The 21,022-nt window shown below is 53.7% G+C and overlaps 2 protein-coding genes across 2 annotated transcripts; one reads left to right on the top strand and one right to left on the bottom strand.

The window, feature by feature from the left end:
- Positions 1-591: 591 nt before the first annotated feature.
- Positions 592-7,571, bottom strand: Zdhhc24 (zDHHC palmitoyltransferase 24). The gene is made up of 3 exons (XM_026396492.2): positions 7,266-7,571; positions 5,821-6,098; positions 592-2,797 (listed from the first exon to the last, which is right to left on the bottom strand). Exons 1-3 carry the CDS (start codon positions 7,544-7,546, stop codon positions 2,502-2,504), a joined length of 855 nt encoding a protein of 284 aa, XP_026252277.1. The 5' UTR covers positions 7,547-7,571; the 3' UTR covers positions 592-2,501.
- Positions 7,572-8,412: 841 nt separating this feature from the next.
- Actn3 (actinin alpha 3) lies at positions 8,413-20,932 on the top strand. Its single transcript, XM_026396595.2, has 21 exons — positions 8,413-8,596; positions 12,198-12,312; positions 12,481-12,600; positions 12,958-13,044; positions 13,129-13,216; positions 13,676-13,754; positions 13,836-13,917; positions 14,580-14,665; positions 14,998-15,090; positions 15,649-15,879; positions 16,004-16,151; positions 17,215-17,365; positions 17,719-17,827; positions 17,912-18,052; positions 18,270-18,452; positions 18,847-18,981; positions 19,076-19,255; positions 19,616-19,762; positions 19,851-19,916; positions 20,397-20,555; positions 20,636-20,932. The coding sequence occupies exons 1-21, from the start codon at positions 8,453-8,455 to the stop codon at positions 20,792-20,794; spliced, it is 2,703 nt and encodes a 900-aa protein (XP_026252380.1). The 5' UTR covers positions 8,413-8,452; the 3' UTR covers positions 20,795-20,932.
- Positions 20,933-21,022: the final 90 nt, after the last annotated feature.

The raw sequence follows: 21,022 nt of genomic DNA, 5'->3' as shown, positions 1-21,022 counted from the left end.
CAAAGGAATAACAATAACCAAAAAATAGACAACTTATTTAACAACAACAATTGAGACTAAGAGACAACAGAATAATATCTAAAATATATTGGAATAACTATTAGTGTAGATTTTTATTGCAGCAAAAAAACTTTAAATAAAGTACTACAAAAGGTATAATCCAGGGCTGGGGATATAGCTCAGTTGGTAGAGTGCTTGTCTTGCGTGCATAAGGCCCTGGGTTCAGTCCCCAGCACGCACACACAAAAAAAGGTATGTATAATCCTAGCAACTTGAGAGGTTGATGCAGCAGGACTGTGAGTTCAAAACCAGCCTCAGCATCTTAGTGAGGCACTGCCTCTAGATAAAATATAAACAAGGGTTGGGGAGGACTGGGGTTGTGGCTCAGTAGTAGAGTGTTTGCTTAGCACTTGTGAGGCACTGAGTTTCATCCTCAGCACTACATAAAAATAAAGAAAAAATAAATGCAACAAAAAATACATCTTTGTGAGAAAAAGTATAAGTTTATTTTAAACATCCAATGAAGCGATACACCATATTCACAAACTGGAAAATTCAATTTTATATAGCCACCAGTTTTCCCCAAACTGATCTATACAGTTAGTGGAGTTCCATTCATGATCTCAAAGAGGTATTTACTGGTTTAACTTGACAATCTGATTCTAAGCTTTCTAAGGGAGGACAAGGGCTCTTGGTGGATGACTCCCAAAGGACACAAGGGTAGATAAAATGGCCAGTGGAATAAAATTCAAAAATTAGTCATGGCATTCAGAAGATCACTATGCAACAAGGAAAGAGGGCATCCCACAGCTACATGCAACAGTTTAGATACATCTCAGAAACATAATATTGAGAGAAAGGCAAGTCATGTAAAATTCAAAAACATGTAACTAAAAAGCCAAGCAAGGAATGATCAAGACAGGACCCTGTGTCCACCCCCCGCCCCCCAGGAAGGGGACTAAGAAGGAAACAGTGATTTTTTTTTTCTCTGACAGGTGTGTGGGGTGCTATATAAATATGCTCTTGCATTTCCTCACTATTAAGTAAAAACATGAAAACCAGATATTCTGGAGGGCGAGGAATGAGATGCAGAGGAGGAAAGGCAGATCTGCCAATGTTTTAAGTTCAGCACAGAATGCCAGGCACACCAGGCTCCTAAACTCTTTTACAAAGTAGCAACAGAACATGCCTCCTGAGAAAAGCAATGACCACTGTGGCCACAGGTAGAGGCTGTCAGGCAGTGGACTCTTCTGGGGGTCCAGGGAGGACCCCAGCATTATCTGGTCCAGCCCTCCTCCCCTCCTCCCCACCCCCAGTGCTCCAGAGATCAGAGCTTCTCTGTTCTAGTTTCTCCGAGGGGTGGATGGGGCTGGCAGGGAGGGCACCCAGCAGCTCCTGATACTGACTTGGCATCGATCTCCACTGTTGGCCCAAAGCCTCACCTCACCTTCCATCGTTCTGGTGAATTCTTGAACCCCACCAGGGCTTTGGGGGCAGTTTGGCTTGCCTCTCCACCCCTTCCTTTGGGAAAACGTAATTTCGATTTCTAGTTCTCTGCATAAGACAGTGAACAAGCCTCCAACCACCTTCCATCTTTCAAAATGTCAGATTCTTTGGTCTACTACCGTCTGTCTGTTTCCACCTTGTAAACTTATCTTCTTTTTATTTCTTTACTATCATCTTAGTGATACTCTGTCAGTAAACATTGATTAGCTTGTGTGTTGAAGCTGCCGCATTAACGAGCAGCTCCCAAGAGGCCACAGAGCAGCACAGGCCTGTGCCCTCAGGTCACCCTTCATGGGCAGTAACACTCCAGCTGATTCTTTGCCTAGATTTTTCTCCCACTCACTTCCTTTGGCTGTGCAAGGGTGAAGGCAACAGTACAAAGACCTGGGCTCCCATTCTGCTTCCTCCATTTACTACCCCATTGACTTGTCATGGCAACCAACAGCTTTACACACAGAACAAGAACCCAGACACTGAGCTACGTCCCAGGTCAGCCAAGAGCTTCCATGAAACTGCTGTTGCAGAAATGGCCTGAAATATTATGTGCTGATCCTGGAAAACATGTTCAGATTCTACCACCCCTACCCCACCAGGGAGAAAGGACACCTAGGCCCCTCAGACACCTCGTTTTTTGGTGATTTTCAGGCATGACAATCAGAGGAACCAGAAACAGCAGCCAGGGTAACAAAGTGAGGGACCAGAAACCCAGCAAAGATGGAGGGAGGTCAAGGACCAGGTGGGTATCTTATTAGCCTGGCAGAGAGGCAGCCAAGCATCCTGGGCAGCCTCTTGCCAGACCCACCTCTGCAACCATCTTCCCAAACAGGCAGAGATGGAGGGGCCCGAGCCCTGGGCAGGGTGTCCAGGCTGGGCAGGAGCAAAGCCAAGGAAGGGGTTGAGGTTACCCACTGCTGACTTTAAGGGCCAGAAACGAAGGAGTTATCAGCCCACCTCCTGCTCCCCTCTGCCCACTTCAGTTCTAACTCCCACTGAAGTCAGGAAGCCATGAGTCCCACATCAGCTGCGGTGTGAAAGGTGATCCCATCCCCAGGCAGTGGGGAGGCCAGGAAGGGCCAGAGCCAGACAAGGGCCCAACGGGGCCCCAGAGCTGCCTGCAGGTTGTGGCAGGGGCCCAGGTCATAGGAATGCTGGCCTCGAGCCCATTCCCATGTGGTCTGGCCCCGTAACAGCAGCATCCCATGGAAGAGCAGCCCAGCCCCACACAGCAGCGCACCTGCCACACACGTGTCCATCACGAAGGCCAGGGTGAACTGGGCCAGAGACACTCTGCCTGCAGGGACAAGTAGAAAGAGTCAGGGGCCAAAGTCTGGACCAGCCCTCCCAAAGCCCAGCTCCGGCCCACCCTCCACCCCTACCCTCCACCACAAAGCAGGCCTCATTTCTCTGTTCTGTCCAGCCTGTGCTGGGAACCAGGCAGATGGCCGCTGCCTGCATTTGATGTTTATCCACGCATCACAAAACTTAGTAAACACCATGGGGAGGAGATGGCCTCTTGGCTCTCAGACATCAAACTGATCTTGTCTCAGTTAATTACAGTTGTCATCTGTATCTTAACAGAAAAGAACAGCCTTCTACTATCTTGGCCACAGCAAGCAAGAAGTACTTGCTGCATAAAGAACAAGAGAAGCTAGACACAAAAGGTCATGTGTCCTGTAATCTCTGTCTGCAATGTCCTGAACAGGCAAATCCACAGAAACAGAAAGCAGCTTAGTGGTTGTCGAGGATGGGGATGGGGGAAGAGGGGCGGCTGCTTAAGGGGTTCTTTTTAGGGTGAAAATGCTCTGAAATCAGTGACAATGGTGGCACTGTGTTCACTGTGAATACACTAAAAGACACCAAATTGTAAAATGGCTAAAATTATTAATTTTACTTCAATAAAAGAGAGCCTGAAACAGAAGAGATGGAGGGCAAACATTCAGAGGGGGCAGGGGAAGTGGGTTTTTTCTATTTTGATAAATTCGAGAGAACAATTTGTTTGCAGGTTCCAAGGCAGGCAAAGGTGCCATGAGACGGGTAGGTCTGCACTCTGCAAGCTCAGAAAGAAACCCAGGCTGGACAAGCAGATCTGTGAGTAGTGAGGACCTTGGGGTCTCCCAGGACCCCAGGAGTGGCTGGAACTGCCAGAGTATGTGAAATGAGAAGACAATGTCACCAAGACCTGAGAGTGGGAGGGTCCTTGGGCATCAGATAAAAGAGAACCCAAGCCAGGTGCAGCAGTGTGCCTGTAGTCCCAGGTATTTAAGACGCTGAGGAAGGAGGATCACTTGAACCCAAGAATTTGAGACCAGCCTGGACAACATAGTAAGACCCTGTCTCTAAAGAAAAAAGGGGAACCATAAAGGAAGGTAGGAAGGCCCAAGTTGGAGGCACCAATGAGACCAAGGGCAGAACTTGTCAAGGATGGGGCACTCAGCAGTTTTTTAGTCTGAACAGTCTCTTAAAGCAGAAAAGAACTAGAAAAGTCCTGTGGCTTTGTGGCGACAGAGTCTGGGTCTGTGGCAGTATCAGAGAACAGCTAGGGACAGAAGTTAGGTCAAAGCAGTTGGAAGAATAAGGGAAAAGCAGCTGTGAGTCTAAGGAAGTCCTTCTGGAAGGTGCATGAGGACCAAAGAGCACAGAGGACATGTGGAGCAAAAGGTCTGTACAAGGGGAGAAAACCCAAAGGAAGCCAGTGGAGGGAGTGGGGTGCAGGGCAGGGATGGAACACCACGGAGTGGGCTCAGGGAGGTCTCTGATCAGGTAGGGCACCAGGCCTGAGGAGCTAGGGGCAGTCAGACGGGCTTGAAGAGCTGAAGACAGGGCGATTTGGGATGTAGCATCTGATGTCCTGTTCTCTCTGTGATGGTCCCGGGGACAGGAGAGCTGCAGTTGTTGGGAGAGCAGGCATATGAGAAAACAGGATGGCCAGGCACAGGTACAAGCCTGTTGAGGTCAGCAGCCATAGACATGGTATGGTACCAACCTGCCACAGAGGACATGTATCTCTGGCAACTCTCAGAAGCCAGGGCCAGGAAGGTACAGTGCAAGGACGCTGCCGTGTTGGCAGGAGACTGGTGAAAACTGAGGGCTCTAAGCTGTGCGTGGGGTAGTGAAGAGGGGATGCAGCAGAGGGAGAGAAAGGTGACAGCCAGGAGCCTGCAGGGCCCAGAAGGTCTTGGAGCAGGAGTCACAGAGTGCAAGGGTGAGAGATGGAGCAGAGGAGAGGAATGGAAGGCAAAGAGGGATGACGATGGGTGGCTTTGGAGGTGACACATTTGGCATCCTGACAAGGACTGCAGTTTGGACGTGGGAATAGGAAAAGGAAGTAAAACAAAGGTCAAGAACCTGAGGCCTTTGCAGACCTTCAGATGCTCGTGATGTCAAAGGGCCCAGGGCTGACAGAGAGATGGGGAGCTGAGGCCAAGTACTCAATGACAAGTAGTGAAGAGAGGAGGCTGCGGAGACCACAGGGAGGAGCAACTGGAACACGGAGTCTCAGTGGAGGCAGGGGGCAACAAGGAGGGTGTAGGAGGGCTGGTCAGGGAGCTGGTGTGGGCAGAAGACTCTGACAGTGGACCTCTGGAGGTCCCTGGGGCGGAGCTGGGCTTGGAGTGGATGAGGAGGCACAACGACTTCTCAGAGTGATCAGGAGATTTCTAACTGCAGAGCAAGGTTACAGAGAATCCTAAAAAGGTCAGGAAGGATTCAGGAGAGAAAGCCCACAGCATTCTAGCCAGGAGGGAACAAAGACTGGAAGATCAGGGGTGGGGTGGGGCTTTTATCTTGGTGGTGTCGGAACATGCATGTCATCTAAAACACAGCATCTCAAAAGCCTCCTGCTCCTAGTCTTCCCTCCCAATTCCCAATGACTGGGTTCTCCACTGCCTGAATCTTTCACTGGCTCCCTACTGCCCCATCAAATCAGAGCCATCTCCAACACCAGCATTCAGGGCCCTCCACCCTCCGGTCCTGGCCTACTGTCCCAGCCTTAATTCTCACAATTCTCAAGATGCCTTTGCTCTTCTTGGGGGCCTTTGCTCTTGTAGTTGCTATCACCTGAGTGCCCACCTCCCACCACCCAACCACCCCTATGGGCTCCCACTGCTCTTTCCTCCTCTGCCAACAAGTCCTGCAATCCTTCCTGATTCTCTCAACAGAACTATCCCTTGTCTTGGGGCACTGTTGAGTGCCACCCTGCCTTTACCTCCGTAAATGACAGAAAACCAACAGGAAATCCCACCTCCCACCAAAACAGCCTTTACTTCCTGGCCCAATACCTTCCTGAAGCAAGGCAGAGGCACCCAGGCTCCCCACCTGTGAGCAGCATGAGCCAGGGCAGCAGGAGGAGGGCAGCAGTATGGAGAAGTGAGTGGGCCCGTAGCAGAGCTGACAGGGCAGGGCCCAGCAGCACGGAGATGTGGAGCAGGACACCAGCACCATGCAGCAGCAGGCACAGGAAGGGCCGGTAGTTGCGGAAGCCCACGCAGCGGCCCAGCAGACGGCAGTGGTGGTCCCGGCGCAGGATGCAGATGCGGCAGGCAGAGCAATGCCCACTGCGTGGTGGCACCTGGCTCTGGCACTGGTAGCAGTAACTGCAGGGAAGGAACCACAGGGTCAGTGCCCCAGATCATGCCCAGGTCAGCCCATCCTGGGGAAGCAGAACAGAGCCACCCCTCACCAAGCCTCAGGTTCCTCTAAGCCTAAGGGTCTTCACAGGTAAATGCAGGCCCAACAAGTCTCCCAGACCCCTCCAGTGCTACCACCGCATTGCCAGCTCTGACCTCTCTGCCCTCGTAATACCCAAAAGCATACTTCTCACTTCCTTCACCTTGGTCCATATCACCATGAACTGTCCTCTGGATTACTGCAGTAGCTTCTTGACTGGTCTCCCAGATCCTCCCCTTCTCTTCCCTTCTAGTGTAGTCTCACCCCAGCTGCTAGACTCACCCTTTTAAAGCTTAAGTCATGCCCCTCCTCTGCTCAAAACCCTCCAATGGTTCTCCATTTCTTTTCTCCTCAAAAGCATTGCCTTACATCTCTGTCATCTCTTCCCCTCTCACTGCACTCCAGCCACTCTGGCCTTACTGCTGTGCCTGAAACATGCTAGCCATACAACTACCCCAAAGCCTTTGCATGGTTCTGTTTCCTCTGCCTGAAACACTCTATCCTCAAATTCCTACACAGCTAATTCTTCATTTCCTTCAAGGCTTCACTCAAATGAGATCCACCTTGACAAACTATGTATTTTTTTTTAACTTCACTTGTTAATTGTAAATTGTAGCTGTATATATTTAAGGTGTACACAGTGTTGTTATGACTTCTAATACAATGCAGAATAATTAAATCAGGGTAATTGACAAAACCATCACCTCACTTACTTTTTGTAATGAGAACTGCCACTTAAAACTGAAACTTGCACTCCCTTTACCCTGCTCTAATTCTTGTTTCCACATCAGCACCGTCTAACATTTTTATAATTTGCTTACTTATTGTGCCTGTAGTTCATTATCTGCCCCTCCCCCAAGTGATCGATTCCTGGAGGTTGAGAATCTGAAAAGTACCTTCCACCCAGGAGGTGCTCAGTACGTATTTGAGTAAATAAGCAGTACTTATTTTGGTTCTTCCATGCCAGATCTTACAGAGTTATCCGGCTCTAACAACCCGCCTGCTAAAGTAATCTGGTTCTCACCCCCAGGTCGTGGAGCCCCTCCCCTGTCCGAGGCTCCCGTTTCTGCCCCCAGACCCCGCACCCCACTCACGCCCAGCCCTGGCCCCGACCGCGGCCGGCCAGCATCACGCCCCGGATGCTGGGGTCCGAGCGCAGGAACAGCCCCACGTTGCCCAGCAGGTTAAGCAGCTGGAAGGCGGCCAGCGCCAGCTGCAAGGCCCGAGCCAGGGGTCCCAGCGGGGGCGGCCCGGGACCCAGCACCAGCACGTAGGCCAGCTCCAGGCTCACGACAGCGGCCCACAGCGCCGTGAGCACGAGAGGCAGCCGCGCGGGCGCTCCCTCAGCGCTCCCCGCCGCCCAGGGCTGCCCCATGGTCCGGACCCACCGGTCGCGGGATCCCGAGGACCCGGAGCTTCCGTGTTGGGGCGGAGATAGCAGCAGACGGACGTCTGCTACGGCCAATAGAAATCGGAAGGAGTGCCGTGAGCGCGGGACCCCAAGGGACCGGCCGCAGGTGCCGAGAGCTGATTGGTTGGGCCAATGCTCGGAATCTGGTTGGCGCTGGAGTCCAGGTGACACCGCGGAGTCGTCGCCCCGCCCGCCCGCGGAGACTCCGCCCCTCCATCAGAAGCCCCGCCTCTGGTGAGTGGCTGGTGTGCGGGGAGGGTTGGCTTGCAGCCGCCGAGGCGTCGGGGTTTCCCGGCTCAGCACATTCTCCCCCACCTCCCACGGCCGCCCCGATATTAATAGCCCTGCCTAGGCCCATCCAGCTGGCTCCGAGCCCCTCCCCATGCTCGGTGTCTCCCTTCATCACCCCAGAAAACATTCAAAACAGCTCGTCGCCTCCGTGTTTCTGACTGTGAAATGGGGATAGGGCTCTGTTTTCTACCCTCGTAGTGCAGGAAGATGGTCAGGATGAAACCTGGAGGGCAGCCTTTAGGGTGATCTGCAGCCACTGTTAGTTTGGTCATCTCCGTTCTGCGGATGAGGAAACAGAGAACCGACGGCTTTCGCTAAGTCACACAGCGCCCAAGCCGTGAACTGGAACGCGAATCCCGGATCTCCGCCACGAGATCTACCTCTGCACCCCTCAACTCCGCAGTCCCTGGCTCCAGGGCAACCTCTGGTCTCATCTGGACCCAAGCGTCCTCGCCCCTATCCGGCTCCACCCTCCTCCCCCATATTTAGTGCGAATCCGATCCGGGGCTGGGCCGGGACCTACTTAACCGGGCCCGGGTGTCCGCGAACGCGGGGAGCGGAGCCAGGAGCCCAAGCAAGATGATGATGGTTATGCAGCCCGAGGGTCTGGGGGCCGGGGAGGGGCCCTTCGCGGGCGGCGGGGGCGGCGAGTACATGGAACAGGAGGAGGACTGGGACCGCGACCTGCTGCTGGACCCGGCCTGGGAGAAGCAGCAGCGGAAAGTGAGTGCTCACCCATTTCCTAACGGCAAAACTGAGACCTGGGAGGCTAGGCGGCTTGTCCTGGGCATCTCACAGGTGCGGGCAGAGCCTGAGTTTAACCCAGACTGCCACTCCCCAGCCCAGGCTCTGCCCCGCAGCCCCCTGCTGTCCGCAGAGCTGGAAGAGAAGCCTGGGAGCCCTCATGAGGGGCTTAGGATGTCAGGAAGTGTTCCTGGGCTACCCGTACTCCCCACCCCAGGGCTCATTTCCCTGGGCCCACTGCCTCATTTCTGGGGCAAAGATCCGTTTGGGCAAAGCGCAGGGCATCCAAGTTGAGGGTGGGGGTTCACAAAGGATAATCATTCTTCCCAGCCCACCCCACACTCTAAATATTCCCAGGTTCCACCCCGAGTGGAACAAGCCAGGCACACTAGGGACTGGGGAGCAAGGCTTCTCAGACCCCACCCTACCCCTCCTCTGTATCCTACCCAGGGCCGGGTCCATAGTCATTCTATCTCGTGACAGTTGAAGAAAGTTAGGCCCAGAAAAGAACTAGGGTAGGCCCCAAATCATACACTGTCAGAAAACAGGCACCCCAGTCTGAGGATCTTTATCCCTTGCCCCTCCCCCACCCCTTCACAAGATACCCCTTCCACCACGGGGCCCTGAGTCTGCTGAAAAGGCCACCAGGTCGGGAGGAGGGGAGCCCTGGGTCCCCTTACAGGTCCCCTTGTGCAGTAACCTGACTCTCCAGCCAGATGGGCACTTTGTGCTGAGGCAGCGCCTTGGGGGAGCTTAACAGGGGCACATGGCAGGTGCTGCCCAGACTCAGCCTTGTAGGGAGGGCACTTGGGTCCCCTCCCTCCCTGAACTATTTTCACTCCCAGACTTTCCCTACTGGAGAGGGCAGGACACCTGGGTTCCCTAAAGAGAAAATGATCCCAGCTGGAATGAGAAAAATTTGAGAAGTGGTGGCCAGGGATGGCCTGCTGAGTGTTTGACAATAGCACAGGACTCCAGGAAAGGGCAGGGTACTGGGCTGCTCTGTGGAATTGTGAAATTCCACAGGGTCTGAGAATCCCAGAATTTAGAATCAGAGCATTTCCACTGGGTTAGGAGACAGGAGTTGACCCCAGGGGTCAAGAGACTTAGCTGACTAGGCTGGGATGCCCTGGGTGACACTCCCCCCCCCCCCCCCGCACCTGTCTCTAAGCATGGCTGTGGTCCCTGGGTTGGCAGTCTCCTGGTGATGTCATCCCTGCCCCTGGCTCCAGCTGCCAACTGCTCTGAAACAACTATCCCCCCTCTAACCACCCAGGCCTCTCCCAGATCCAGGTCCACATACCCCTCATATGACACATGCCAGTTTGTATCTTGCCTTTGTCACTTAAAATATCAGGAACATCCTTTCATCCCAACTTACAGCCACCCACCTCACCATTCATCCAACAGCTGCACAGGGTGGATGCTGTCTAAATCAATCAGCAGCCCCTGGAACAGGACATTTTGACCTTTTCTTTCGTGTCCAATATTATTTATTACAAGATTGTAATAAACACCTTGCGGTCAGCTTTAGCCCTGCCCCATCCCTGCTCCTGAATGCTCCTTTTCCCGCACATGACTCCTCCATCCAGGGGCTTCCCACAGTCTCAGAGCACTCCTGCTTCCTCCCTCCTGATTTCTCTTCTTTCAGCCTCACCCCAAACATTTATGTTTGATAAATATTTTGGGGGGAAATCCTACTGAATGTTTTATTAGATACCAGGATTCTACAAGAGACAAAACAAAGCCCCTGCCTCTATCTCACCCACCTGATCCTATCTCGTCCTCCTCACTGACACCCTGCATCTGATGCCCTTGATCCTCTTCTCCCTCTACTCTGCCAAGCCATTGTATCTACTCTGCAAACAAAACAAGCTTTCTGAAACACAGTTCTGTCTACCTTCCTCCTGCCTGAAGCTTTGCTGGCTCCCTGTGACTCTCAGGATCAAGTTCAAACTCTCCAGCTTAGCACCCAAGATCACGCATGACCTGGCCCTTGCCATCCCTCCGGCCTGCCTCTCACCATTGATACCCCAACACCCCCAGCTTCATTCCAGTAGTGCCCAGAAAGTTGCAGTCCCACAAATAGCAACTGTTTCTCATGGCGCACTTGCCTGGGTGTAGCCCCTGCCTGGAGTGCCCTTGCCTGCCCTTCCCTGCCTAGGGAGCTCCTGCTCTTCCATCTCAGCTCAGATCAAATGTGAGCCTTTCCCAAGAGGCCCTCACCTGATTTGGACAGCCCCTCCCAGAGATTCCTCAGTGTGTCTATCCCAGCACTCCTCAGACCTACGTGATTGTCATTAAGACTCATGTTTGGTGTCATCCAGATCTGCTTGTCCCTCTGCCCTATCCAGACTCAGAACATCCAGACTCCAGGGTTAGAAGGACCTGCAAAAAGAACAAATACCCTTTTAGTGCTTAGGCCACCATGGAATAGTACTGCCTATGTTCGCACTCCCTTAGCAATGACAGCACCATATTTGTAAATGTATCAATTTGTAGCAATGACAGCCTCTTCCAGGTCCAGCTCCCAGGATCTCTGAAAACTGGATGAGGGAAAGAATTTCCAGGGCCATCTTTCAGGAATGTCTGCTTTGTGGTGTGGAAATGCTCAGAATTCCAGAATCCTACCATATTGGGGGAAGGACCCATGAGTCTGAGACATCATGAGTCTGACCCATTAATACGCAGAGACTAGGGCTGGGGATGTGGCTCAAGCGGTAGGGCGCTCGCCTGGCATGCATGCGGCCCAGGTTCGATCCTCAGCACCACATACAAACAAAGATGTTGTGTCTGCCGAAAACTAAAAAATAAATAAAAATTCTCTCTCTCTCTAAAAAAAAAAAAAAAAAAAAAAATACACAGAGACTAAACCCCAGAGAGGACAAGGGCTGACCCCGGATTGTGGAGAGTGAGTAGCTCAGCTGGGATTGGAGCCCAATTGTGGACAATGATAGCAGCATTCAGGGGCCAAAGGTTTGATAGATTGCAAAATATAAATATTTATTGCACTAGGCGCCAGGTCACCTCCACCCCCAACACACACACAGCTGTGTACCACTCCATATCAGATGGAGGTTGATACTGGTGTCAGGAAGGAGGTGGCTCTGGAAGCCAGGTCAGGCTGGGCCTGAGTGTTCAGTGGATCCTCTACAACCTGCATAGCGCTTGCACACTCAGAGTCTCCCTGGAGGCCAGTCCACAACCCTTGGGGTCCTGGTATGCTTCCATCTGGAACTTCTGACATGAGAGAGACCGTATCTCCCTGGGCTGGCCCCTGAACTTCGGAGGTACTCCTACTTTGGATTGTGTTAAATATTTCTGAGCTCTCTTCTAGTGCTTAAGACTGGGCAAGGCTGGAGTGGACCCCAAGTCTGACTCCACTTCTTCCCTTCCAGAACAACCAAAGCTCAGAGAGGGCAGTGGCAGGGGGGACTAGTCCAGGATGCACAGCAAGTCAGTGGCCAAGCCAGGACTTGAATCCAAGGCTCAGGGCTTTGAGATCTAGCCTAAGGAGCCAGGAGTGTGTCTCAGGTCCCTATACCCAGTCCTAGGGTCCGAGCACTGTCTTCTCCCCCAGACCTTCACTGCCTGGTGCAACTCACATCTGCGTAAAGCGGGCACCCAGATCGAGAACATCGAGGAGGACTTCCGAAATGGCCTCAAGCTCATGCTGCTCCTGGAGGTCATTTCAGGTGAGGGTGAAGATGTGTGCATAGGGACCTCAGACACAGGGCAGTCTGGGGAATTGGAGAATGATGGCAATGGAGTGCTGGAGGGGAGTTGGAGTGAGGGGAACTTGGGGACAGTGTTTACTGCTGCTTCTCATGACTTTGACCCTTGACCTGTGCTCTTACACTCAGGAGAGAGGCTCCCCAGGCCAGACAAAGGCAAGATGCGCTTCCACAAAATCGCCAATGTCAACAAGGCCCTGGACTTCATTGCCAGCAAGGGAGTTAAGCTGGTGTCTATCGGTGCTGAGGGTGAGGAGGAGCCAGGGCAGGGCATGGGGGCTCCCTGGGACATCAACAGGTCACCTCTGTGAGCCTCAGTTTCCTCATTTTAACAATGGGCATACTCATCCCTGCCTCAGAAGAGAGACTGAGGAGCAGATGTACCCAAAGTACTGGCACAGCACCTGGTGCCCAGTAGGTGTTCAGCTAATCATTTTAAAATAGGAATAAGTATTTGTGAAGTGCCTGCTAAAGGCTCACCCACTAGGTACCCATTCTGGGGTGCAGAGCAAGAACCAGAGCAAGAATGAGGGAACGGTGCTCTGAGGCCTGGACAAACAGGCTTTGAGTACTAGCCAGAGCTGTCCCCTCACTTCCTCTGTGCAGAGATCGTCGACGGGAACCTGAAGATGACCCTGGGCATGATCTGGACCATCATCCTCCGCTTTGCCATCCAGGACATCTCAGTGGAAGGTGAGTGGTGGGAGAGGAGGCTGGGGAAAGGACTGGCCCAGACCTTTTCCAACTAATGCTCTCACCTACCACTTTGCCATCCAGAAACCTCGGCCAAGGAAGGCTTGCTCCTGTGGTGCCAGCGGAAGACAGCCCCGTACCGCAATGTCAACGTGCAGAACTTCCACACCAGGTGTGTCAGTGGGTCAGCGCTGGGGCAGGGGGATGTCCACCCTGATCAATGAGGGCACAGAGCTGTTCCCCTACTCCGCCTCAAGCCCCAGGGAATGAGGGATCACAGCCAAGTTCCTGGAGCATAGCATTACTGTCTAAACATAGAAGGACTGCTAAATGTTGAATTGAGTAGAACTGAATTCAGGAGGATTACAGAGGATTCCTGAGCCTTTAAGAATCCCCAGAAGGGCATTCCAGCCAGAGGGAAGCTGGAGGCCAAACACATCCAGAAATTGGTGTGTTCTATCAAAGGGCTTGTGAGGGAACTTGGAGGAGCTAGGAGGAGATGGTCTGAGTCTGGGACCTTACACCCAAGCTAAGGAGTGTGTGCTTTACTCCATGTTATACTTGAGGCTGTCTTGTGGGGCACTCCTGGGCCTTGACTTGAGCCAGGCCTGACACCCACTTCTCTGTCCAGCTGGAAGGATGGCCTGGCCCTCTGTGCTCTCATCCACCGACACCGGCCCGACCTCATTGACTATGCCAAACTGCGCAAGGTGGGCTTCTGCTGCCCCAACCCTGGCCCTTGATCTCTGCCCTCAGCTGACCTTTCAGCTCTTCCCTTCACACCCACCTAGGATGACCCTATTGGCAACCTGAACACTGCCTTTGAAGTGGCGGAGAAATACCTGGACATCCCAAAGATGCTGGATGCGGAAGGTAAGAGCAAGGCCCACCCAGGCAAAGCCTCCTCTTACTCATGAGCAGGCACAGTCCAACTTCTGTCCTGCCCCTGTCTGTCCCTTCTGTGCCCAACCACCAACTCTCTGGTCACAGTGCTCCTGCCACCATCCCCTTCCATCTTGTCCCCTGCCCTCTCCTGCCTTTCCCCTATGGAATGGCTCCACCCTCATATCTCAGTCCCCTGGATTATCTGAGATAATCCAGGTCCTCCAACCTGGCAGCTCCTCTGGAGCACATCCTGCCTTTGTGCCCTGTGCCTAAGCAAGCCATTTAGTCAGTGAAGCAGCAGACATTTCCTGAGCACCTGCTATGTATCGTGCCCTGGCTGTGTTGGCACTGATGGAGAACTGGTTCTGGCCATGGACTGAGAGAAAGACTGGCAGACAGAGTTATAAGGTGGTTAGGGGTACCAGGCAGTGTGGACTGGTCCCTTAGGAGGGCCACAGTGTCTGTTCACTCACCCAGGCTTTGGGGAGGAAGAAAATGCTGGCCTTGTGGGAGCTGGATGCTAGTGACTAGATGTCACTGCCCCTCACATCTGAGGGGTTCTATGCCTGGCACTTGTCTGACACACTAGGGTTCAATCCCCATTCTCCACTGGTGGCTTTGGTCAACATACACCCTATTGCCCTTCCCAGACATTGTGAACACTCCAAAGCCGGACGAGAAGGCCATCATGACCTATGTTTCCTGCTTCTACCATGCCTTTGCAGGGGCTGAGCAGGTGAGTGGGCATCGCTGCTGCCCCAGGGGCACTGCTGCCCAGGCTGGGCTTGCAGACCCAAAGGCCCAACCTGGGCAGCAGCCCAACATTTGGCAGTGCCAGATGGTGTAGGTGGGAGTGCACTGTCCCAGCTGTACCCACTTGGTCTTTAGGGAGCTCAGGAGCAAAGGCCTCTGACCTGGAAGCACCCTCTCCACCTAAGAGATGTGCACCCCTCCTCCTTCCCCCTATTTGCCTGGCCCAGGTTTTTAAGAGTCTTACAGAGGGAGGCTGGGTTGGGGCATCCAAGGCAGTTTGTCTTATGCCAGCCCAACTGCCTACCCCTACCACAGGCAGAGACAGCTGCCAACAGGATCTGCAAGGTGCTGGCCGTGAACCAGGAAAATGAGAAGCTGATGGAAGAGTATGAGAAGCTGGCCAGCGAGGTGAGGCTGGCCCAGAGCCGCTCCCACTGTGCTCTGCCCACCTTGGCTCTGCTCAACCCTCACTAACCCCAGCATGGGCCTGCAGACCTTCCCTCTTCTCAGAGTAGTCCTGGCCTCTCCCCAGCCTCTTCCTGCTCTTTGCGACCCATCACCTGCCCTTCTGACTACCCAGGCTCCTGGTTAGTCACGGATTCACTCCTTATTCATGGATCTATTCCCTTGAATTTAGCAGCTACATGGCCCTTAGTTCTGTGCCATCACGATCCTGGCCCACAAACTCAGAAGTTAAGCATCCTGGGGCTGGCAGTGTAACTCAGTGGTAGAGCACCTGTCTGACATACTAGGGTTCAATCCCCAGTACTTCAAAACATAAAGACATAAGAAATTAACCACTCTGCTCCTTTCCTGATCAGGAGGGACAGACTGACCCAGAGTTGTGAAAGTTGCCCCCAGGAGGTCTGGCCCTCTGGCCAGTCTCTGAGTGGGTGGAGAGGGGTGAGTGACCTGGGGGCAGTTCTGCTCAGAGCTCTCAGCTTTGCCCCTGCCTGGCCCTGGCAGCTGTTGGAGTGGATCCGCCGCACTGTCCCATGGCTGGAGAACCGCGTGGGCGAGCCCAGCATGAGTGCCATGCAGCGTAAGTTGGAGGACTTTCGGGACTACCGGCGCCTGCACAAACCGCCCCGAGTTCAGGAGAAGTGCCAGCTGGAGATCAACTTCAACACGCTGCAGACCAAGTTGCGGCTGAGCCACCGACCCGCCTTCATGCCCTCCGAGGGCAAGCTGGTCTCGGTGAGCCAGGCAGGAGTGGAGGTGGTCCCAGCCCTGTTCCCATGCCCTGGGTGACAGTGGGCTCTGTATCCCTATCTGTACAATGGGTGAACTTCAATGGAGGGCACTTCTGCCTGCCCCTCAGGACATTGCCAATGCGTGGCGAGGGCTGGAGCAAGTGGAAAAGGGCTATGAGGACTGGCTGCTGTCTGAGATCCGGCGCCTACAGCGCCTTCAGCATCTGGCGGAGAAGTTCCAGCAGAAGGCTTCTCTGCATGAAGCCTGGACCCGGGGTAGGTACCCCTCATGGGGCTGAGCCTCTCCTGGAGTGGAGTCCTAGCAAAATGCACAGGACTAGGGTCCAAGCCCTGCAGGGAAGCCAGAGACCAGAATTCTAGTCCCACCTTGACTTGCCACAGTGCAACCTTAGCCCCTTTTTGGACCACATAATCTATAAATTCAGGACCTTTCCCCCTTTCTAGGCTTAGGCCCTCTGTAGGTCTCTGATTGTCACCATTGTATTTGTGTATGTAGCAGGTGTCTGAAGATGAGTTGGTCCTGAACTCTAATATCACTTGTCATATTCAAAATATTGCATGCCTCAAATATATCACTCTGGATAAAATCATTCATTCAGGGCTGGGGTAGAGTGCTTGCCTAGCACATGTGAGGCACTGGGTTCAATCCTTAGCACCATATAGAAATAAATTTTAAAAATTAATTTTAAAAATCATTCATTTACTATTCTGTCAAGAGATTTAAATCCTACAAATGAATGGGTCCTGCCTAGCAATAATGAATAAACACTCAAAAGGGATTTTGGACATAATGAATAACAATCATTTGGAGTAAGAATTTCTTAAAATTACAGCTAGCTGTGTGACCTGGGAAGTCATTTATCACATCCTCTGCAAAACACACAGGCACTCAATAAAGCGTCCTACCACTATTATGCTTACATTGATTTTTAATTGCAAAATTATAATCATCACTCACAAAACACTTTTCAATAAATACTCATTAAGAGCCTACCAAGTGCCAGGCACTGTGCCAGGCCCTGGGGAAACAGTGGTGAGCAAAGAAATCAGGTCAGAGGCTTAAGGGGCTCACAGAGTTCTTGAGTGCTAGTTGGAGACCAAATAGTTTCAAAACTGTGCCAAGAATTAGCCTGGACATTGCTGGGTCATTACGGCCATGCCACGGATCAGGGGCTTCACTTTATCGCTGTGGGGTTTCAGAGCAAACCCCCAGGGTAGCCCAGCAGGTGTCATCACCTGCCCTCACAACCCAGCGGAAAGCCCCTGTTCCTCCCGCGGCTGACTCTGGGTGACCGGAGCCTGGCCTCTCTCGGAGCAGGGAAGGAGGACATGTTGAACCAGCGCGACTACGAGTCGGCTTCGCTGCAGGAGGTGCGTGCGTTGCTTCGGCGCCACGAGGCCTTTGAGAGCGACCTGGCGGCGCACCAGGACCGCGTGGAGCACATCGCTGCGCTGGCCCAGGAACTCAAGTAGGCGTGACCCGCTGCTGGCCCCGCCCCTCTCCTCTGCCCTCCAGGAGACCCTCGGTTCTCCCGGGTTTGTTAACCTGTGATACCAGTGTTGTCCTTCCCTTGTCGCCACTAGCTCCGCCCCTCCCGGAACCCTGTCCCCGCGCCGCTCTGCTGCCCCCACATCCACACCAGCGCTCTATCTGCCCGCAGGAACACGAACTGGAACTCCCTCTGGGAACACCCCGCTTTATCCCTCACCTATCCTGGCTCCCTATGCCTTCACCAGGGCACAGGGGCCAGCCCCAGGAGGGCAGTCAGTGGAAAATCAAGGCCAGGGTCTGGCCCCACACTCATCCCCTTTCTCACTCCAGTGAGCTGGACTATCATGACGCGGCCTCAGTGAACAGCCGCTGCCAGGCCATCTGCGACCAGTGGGACAACTTGGGCACGCTGACCCAGAAGAGGAGGGATGCGCTAGAGGTGGGGGCTGGGGCCAGGGAGCTGAAGCCAGGCAGAGGCTCCCCCTGCTAGCCAGGTGCTGACAGCTGTCCCCTGGACCCCTAGCGGATGGAGAAGCTCCTGGAAACCATTGACCAGCTGCAGCTGGAGTTTGCAAGGAGGGCAGCTCCCTTCAACAACTGGCTGGATGGGGCAGTGGAGGACCTGCAGGATGTGTGGCTGGTGCACTCTGTGGAAGAAACCCAGGTGGGTGGGGCACCGGTGCGATGACAGGAAAGCTGGCCCCAAAGCTGCCTCCTGGGGAGTGGGAATGGGAGGAAAACCCCAGTTTTAGAGTGCTTGACTAGGTTGCTGGGTTCCCGGACCAGCCCCTGGACTGTTGGCTGGCCTAGAGCACTCTGCTGCTCTTTCTGGTGCCTGTGGTAAACGGGAGATGCTGATTGATCCTTCTCATCACCCCAAGAGCCTGCTGACAGCTCATGAGCAATTCAAGGCAACACTGCCTGAGGCTGACCGAGAGCGAGGTGCCATCCTGGGCATCCAGGGCGAGATCCAGAAGATCTGCCAAACGTACGGGCTGCGGCCCAAGTCTACCAACCCTTACATCACCCTCGGCCCCCAGGACATCAACAACAAGTGGGACATGGTCAGTACCCCACATGCCCTACCCTGCCCACCCCACCTGTACATTCTAACCACCCTGTGACCTCACCTGTCCCAAGATATGGGGAATAAAGCCTACCTCCAGATCTGGGGATCTGCCACAGATTCTCTGAAAAGGCATCTTGCCTATTGTGGCCTCATCCGTAAAAATACCAACAGCAACAGCAACTCCCACCAGAACTGATGTGCAGAATTCAATTGAATGACATCTTTCATAAAAGCCCTATTTTAGAGATAAGGAAACCAAAGCCCACACAGGTTGAGAGCTTGCCCACATAGTCTAATTCAGCTCACAGCAACAGGGACTGAGGTTTGAGCCCTTCAAAGCCATTTCTGGCCCCCAGAGCTGGTCTTGGCATAACCACCCTCCTTCCCAGGTCCGAAAGTTGGTGCCCAGCCGTGACCAGACACTGCAGGAGGAGCTGGCACGGCAGCAGGTGAATGAGAGGCTCCGGCGACAGTTTGCTGCCCAGGCCAATGCCGTAGGACCTTGGATCCAGGCAAAGGTGGAGGTAAGGGCTTGGAGAGTGGGGCCAACCTGGGGCATAGGCCAGGGCTGGGCCACAGGGCATTGGAATCCTTCATCCCACCTGAATACCCTTGCAGGAGGTGGGTCGGCTGGCAGCAGGGCTGGCTGGCTCTCTGGAGGAACAGATGGCAGGACTGCGGCAGCAGGAGCAAAACATCATCAACTACAAAAGCAACATCGACCGTCTGGAGGGTGACCACCAGCTGCTGCAAGAGAGCCTGGTCTTTGACAACAAGCACACTGTCTACAGCATGGAGGTGGGGACCTACCCTCTGGGGAGAGACAGGCAGATTAGCTGGGGAAGCCTAAGTGATCAAGTAGGACCCCCCATGTACCCACAGGGATACTGAGACTCAACGATGGGAAATGACCTGTTTTAGAGTCACAACGCATCCTACTGCCAGGCCAGGATTTGTTATGGCTAGCCAATCAATACTTAACACATAATAAATCATCACACTTGAAGATAGTGCTAGTGGTCACTCACTGTCCCAGATGGGGACACTGGCTCAGTGAGGGGGAGGACTTGCCCAGGGTCACACAGTGGGACCAGTGTGGAACTAGAGCAGTGGCCAAACACTGGCTGCCCACTGATTGGCCCATCTCCCTTTCTCTAGCACATCCGTGTGGGCTGGGAGCAGCTGCTCACCTCCATCGCTCGCACCATCAATGAGGTAGAGAACCAGGTACTGACCCGAGACGCCAAGGGCCTGAGCCAGGAGCAGCTTAATGAGTTCCGGGCATCCTTCAACCACTTTGACCGGGTCAGCAGGGGCCCAGCCCATCAGGGTAAGACATCTGGGGACTGATGGAACTTGGGAACCGAGGCTAACATCCACTCACCCACTACAGAAGCGGAATGGGATGATGGAGCCTGATGACTTTCGAGCCTGCCTCATCTCCATGGGGTATGACCTGGTGAGTGCCCCAGCCTCTTCCCAGGAGTGCCATAATTGACCCCCCGCCATATGAACCACCTGCTGTGTGCCCCCATCATCTCCTCTATGCTTCACCACACCTACATGAGGCTGAGGCTATCAAAGACTCAGAAAGGTAAATTAACTTGGACCTGGTTCTGCCGTTACCCCAAGGTCTAAGCTTGTACTGTTTTTACCTTTGAGAAACAGCATTATAGAGGGTTGTGGCCCCAGAAAAAAAGTCAGGATCAATGAGCAACAAGGGCAGGAAGCAGGTTTCAGAATGGAACAGAGGACTTCTGATGGAGGTCTTTTGGAGGAAAGGAGCTGGGGGAAACCTAGGTGATCAGGAGGACCCCAGTTCTGCTGGAGTCCTGCAAAGGGGTTGTGCAAGCCATGGCTGGACAGTCCCCAGAAAGGGACTCTGGGAGCCCTCCTGGCTTTGGCACCATGGGCCTGGAGCCTGCCTGTCTTTCTACAGGGTGAAGTGGAGTTTGCGCGCATCATGACCATGGTGGACCCCAACGCAGCTGGGGTTGTGACCTTCCAGGCTTTCATTGACTTCATGACCCGAGAGACGGCTGAAACAGACACAGCTGAGCAAGTTGTAGCCTCCTTCAAGATCCTGGCAGGAGACAAGGTGAGCCCTGAGTAGTGGGGGGCTGGCGGGCTGGGGCAGGGCACAGGACCCAGGGGCCCTCAATGCTGCTTCTCCCCCAGAACTACATCACCCCCGAGGAGCTGAGGCGAGAGCTCCCAGCTGAGCAGGCTGAGTACTGCATCCGCCGGATGGTGCCCTACAAGGGAACTGGTGCTCCAGCCGGAGCCCTGGACTACGTGGCCTTTTCTAGTGCGCTGTATGGGGAAAGCGACCTCTGACCTTAGCCCTGCAGTTCTTGAGAAAAGAAAAGAAAGAGGGTGTTCCCTGTGGCTCATCCCATCCATCCACCAGAGTCAGGCCCTCAGAGATCAGCCAGCCAAGTACTTCTAAATAAAGATCCCGTGGGCTTCTCTCCATCTCTTTTTGGTTCCTGAAGCAGAAACTGTCTTCTGGATCCCAGGCAGAACTAGCTATCCCTCCTTGACCTTTCAGGGGTCCCCCCATTC

Source organism: Urocitellus parryii, chromosome 4 (assembly GCF_045843805.1).
Source record: "Urocitellus parryii isolate mUroPar1 chromosome 4, mUroPar1.hap1, whole genome shotgun sequence".
NCBI lineage: Eukaryota > Metazoa > Chordata > Mammalia > Rodentia > Sciuridae > Urocitellus > Urocitellus parryii.
The sequence above is the reverse complement of the archived record's forward strand: the minus strand, read 5'-3'. Positions and strand labels throughout refer to the sequence as shown.

What these genes read in the sequence shown, in the direction of transcription:
- Zdhhc24 (XM_026396492.2), bottom strand. Translation starts at nt 7,546, where the DNA reads ATGGGGCAGCCCTGGGCGGCGGGGAGCGCTGAGGGAGCGCCCGCGCGG. An exon ending in GGTCGGGGCCAGGGCTGGGC is followed by an intron (nt 6,099 to 7,265) that starts GTGAGTGGGGTG and finishes CCTTCCCTGCAG; the next exon opens with TTACTGCTACCAGTGCCAGA. An exon ending in CTGGCTCATGCTGCTCACAG is followed by an intron (nt 2,798 to 5,820) that starts GTGGGGAGCCTG and finishes TTGTCCCTGCAG; the next exon opens with GCAGAGTGTCTCTGGCCCAG.
- Actn3 (XM_026396595.2), top strand. Translation starts at nt 8,453, where the DNA reads ATGATGATGGTTATGCAGCCCGAGGGTCTGGGGGCCGGGGAGGGGCCC. An exon ending in CCTTTGCAGGGGCTGAGCAG is followed by an intron (nt 14,666 to 14,997) that starts GTGAGTGGGCAT and finishes CCCCTACCACAG; the next exon opens with GCAGAGACAGCTGCCAACAG. An exon ending in ACTCTGTGGAAGAAACCCAG is followed by an intron (nt 18,053 to 18,269) that starts GTGGGTGGGGCA and finishes CATCACCCCAAG; the next exon opens with AGCCTGCTGACAGCTCATGA.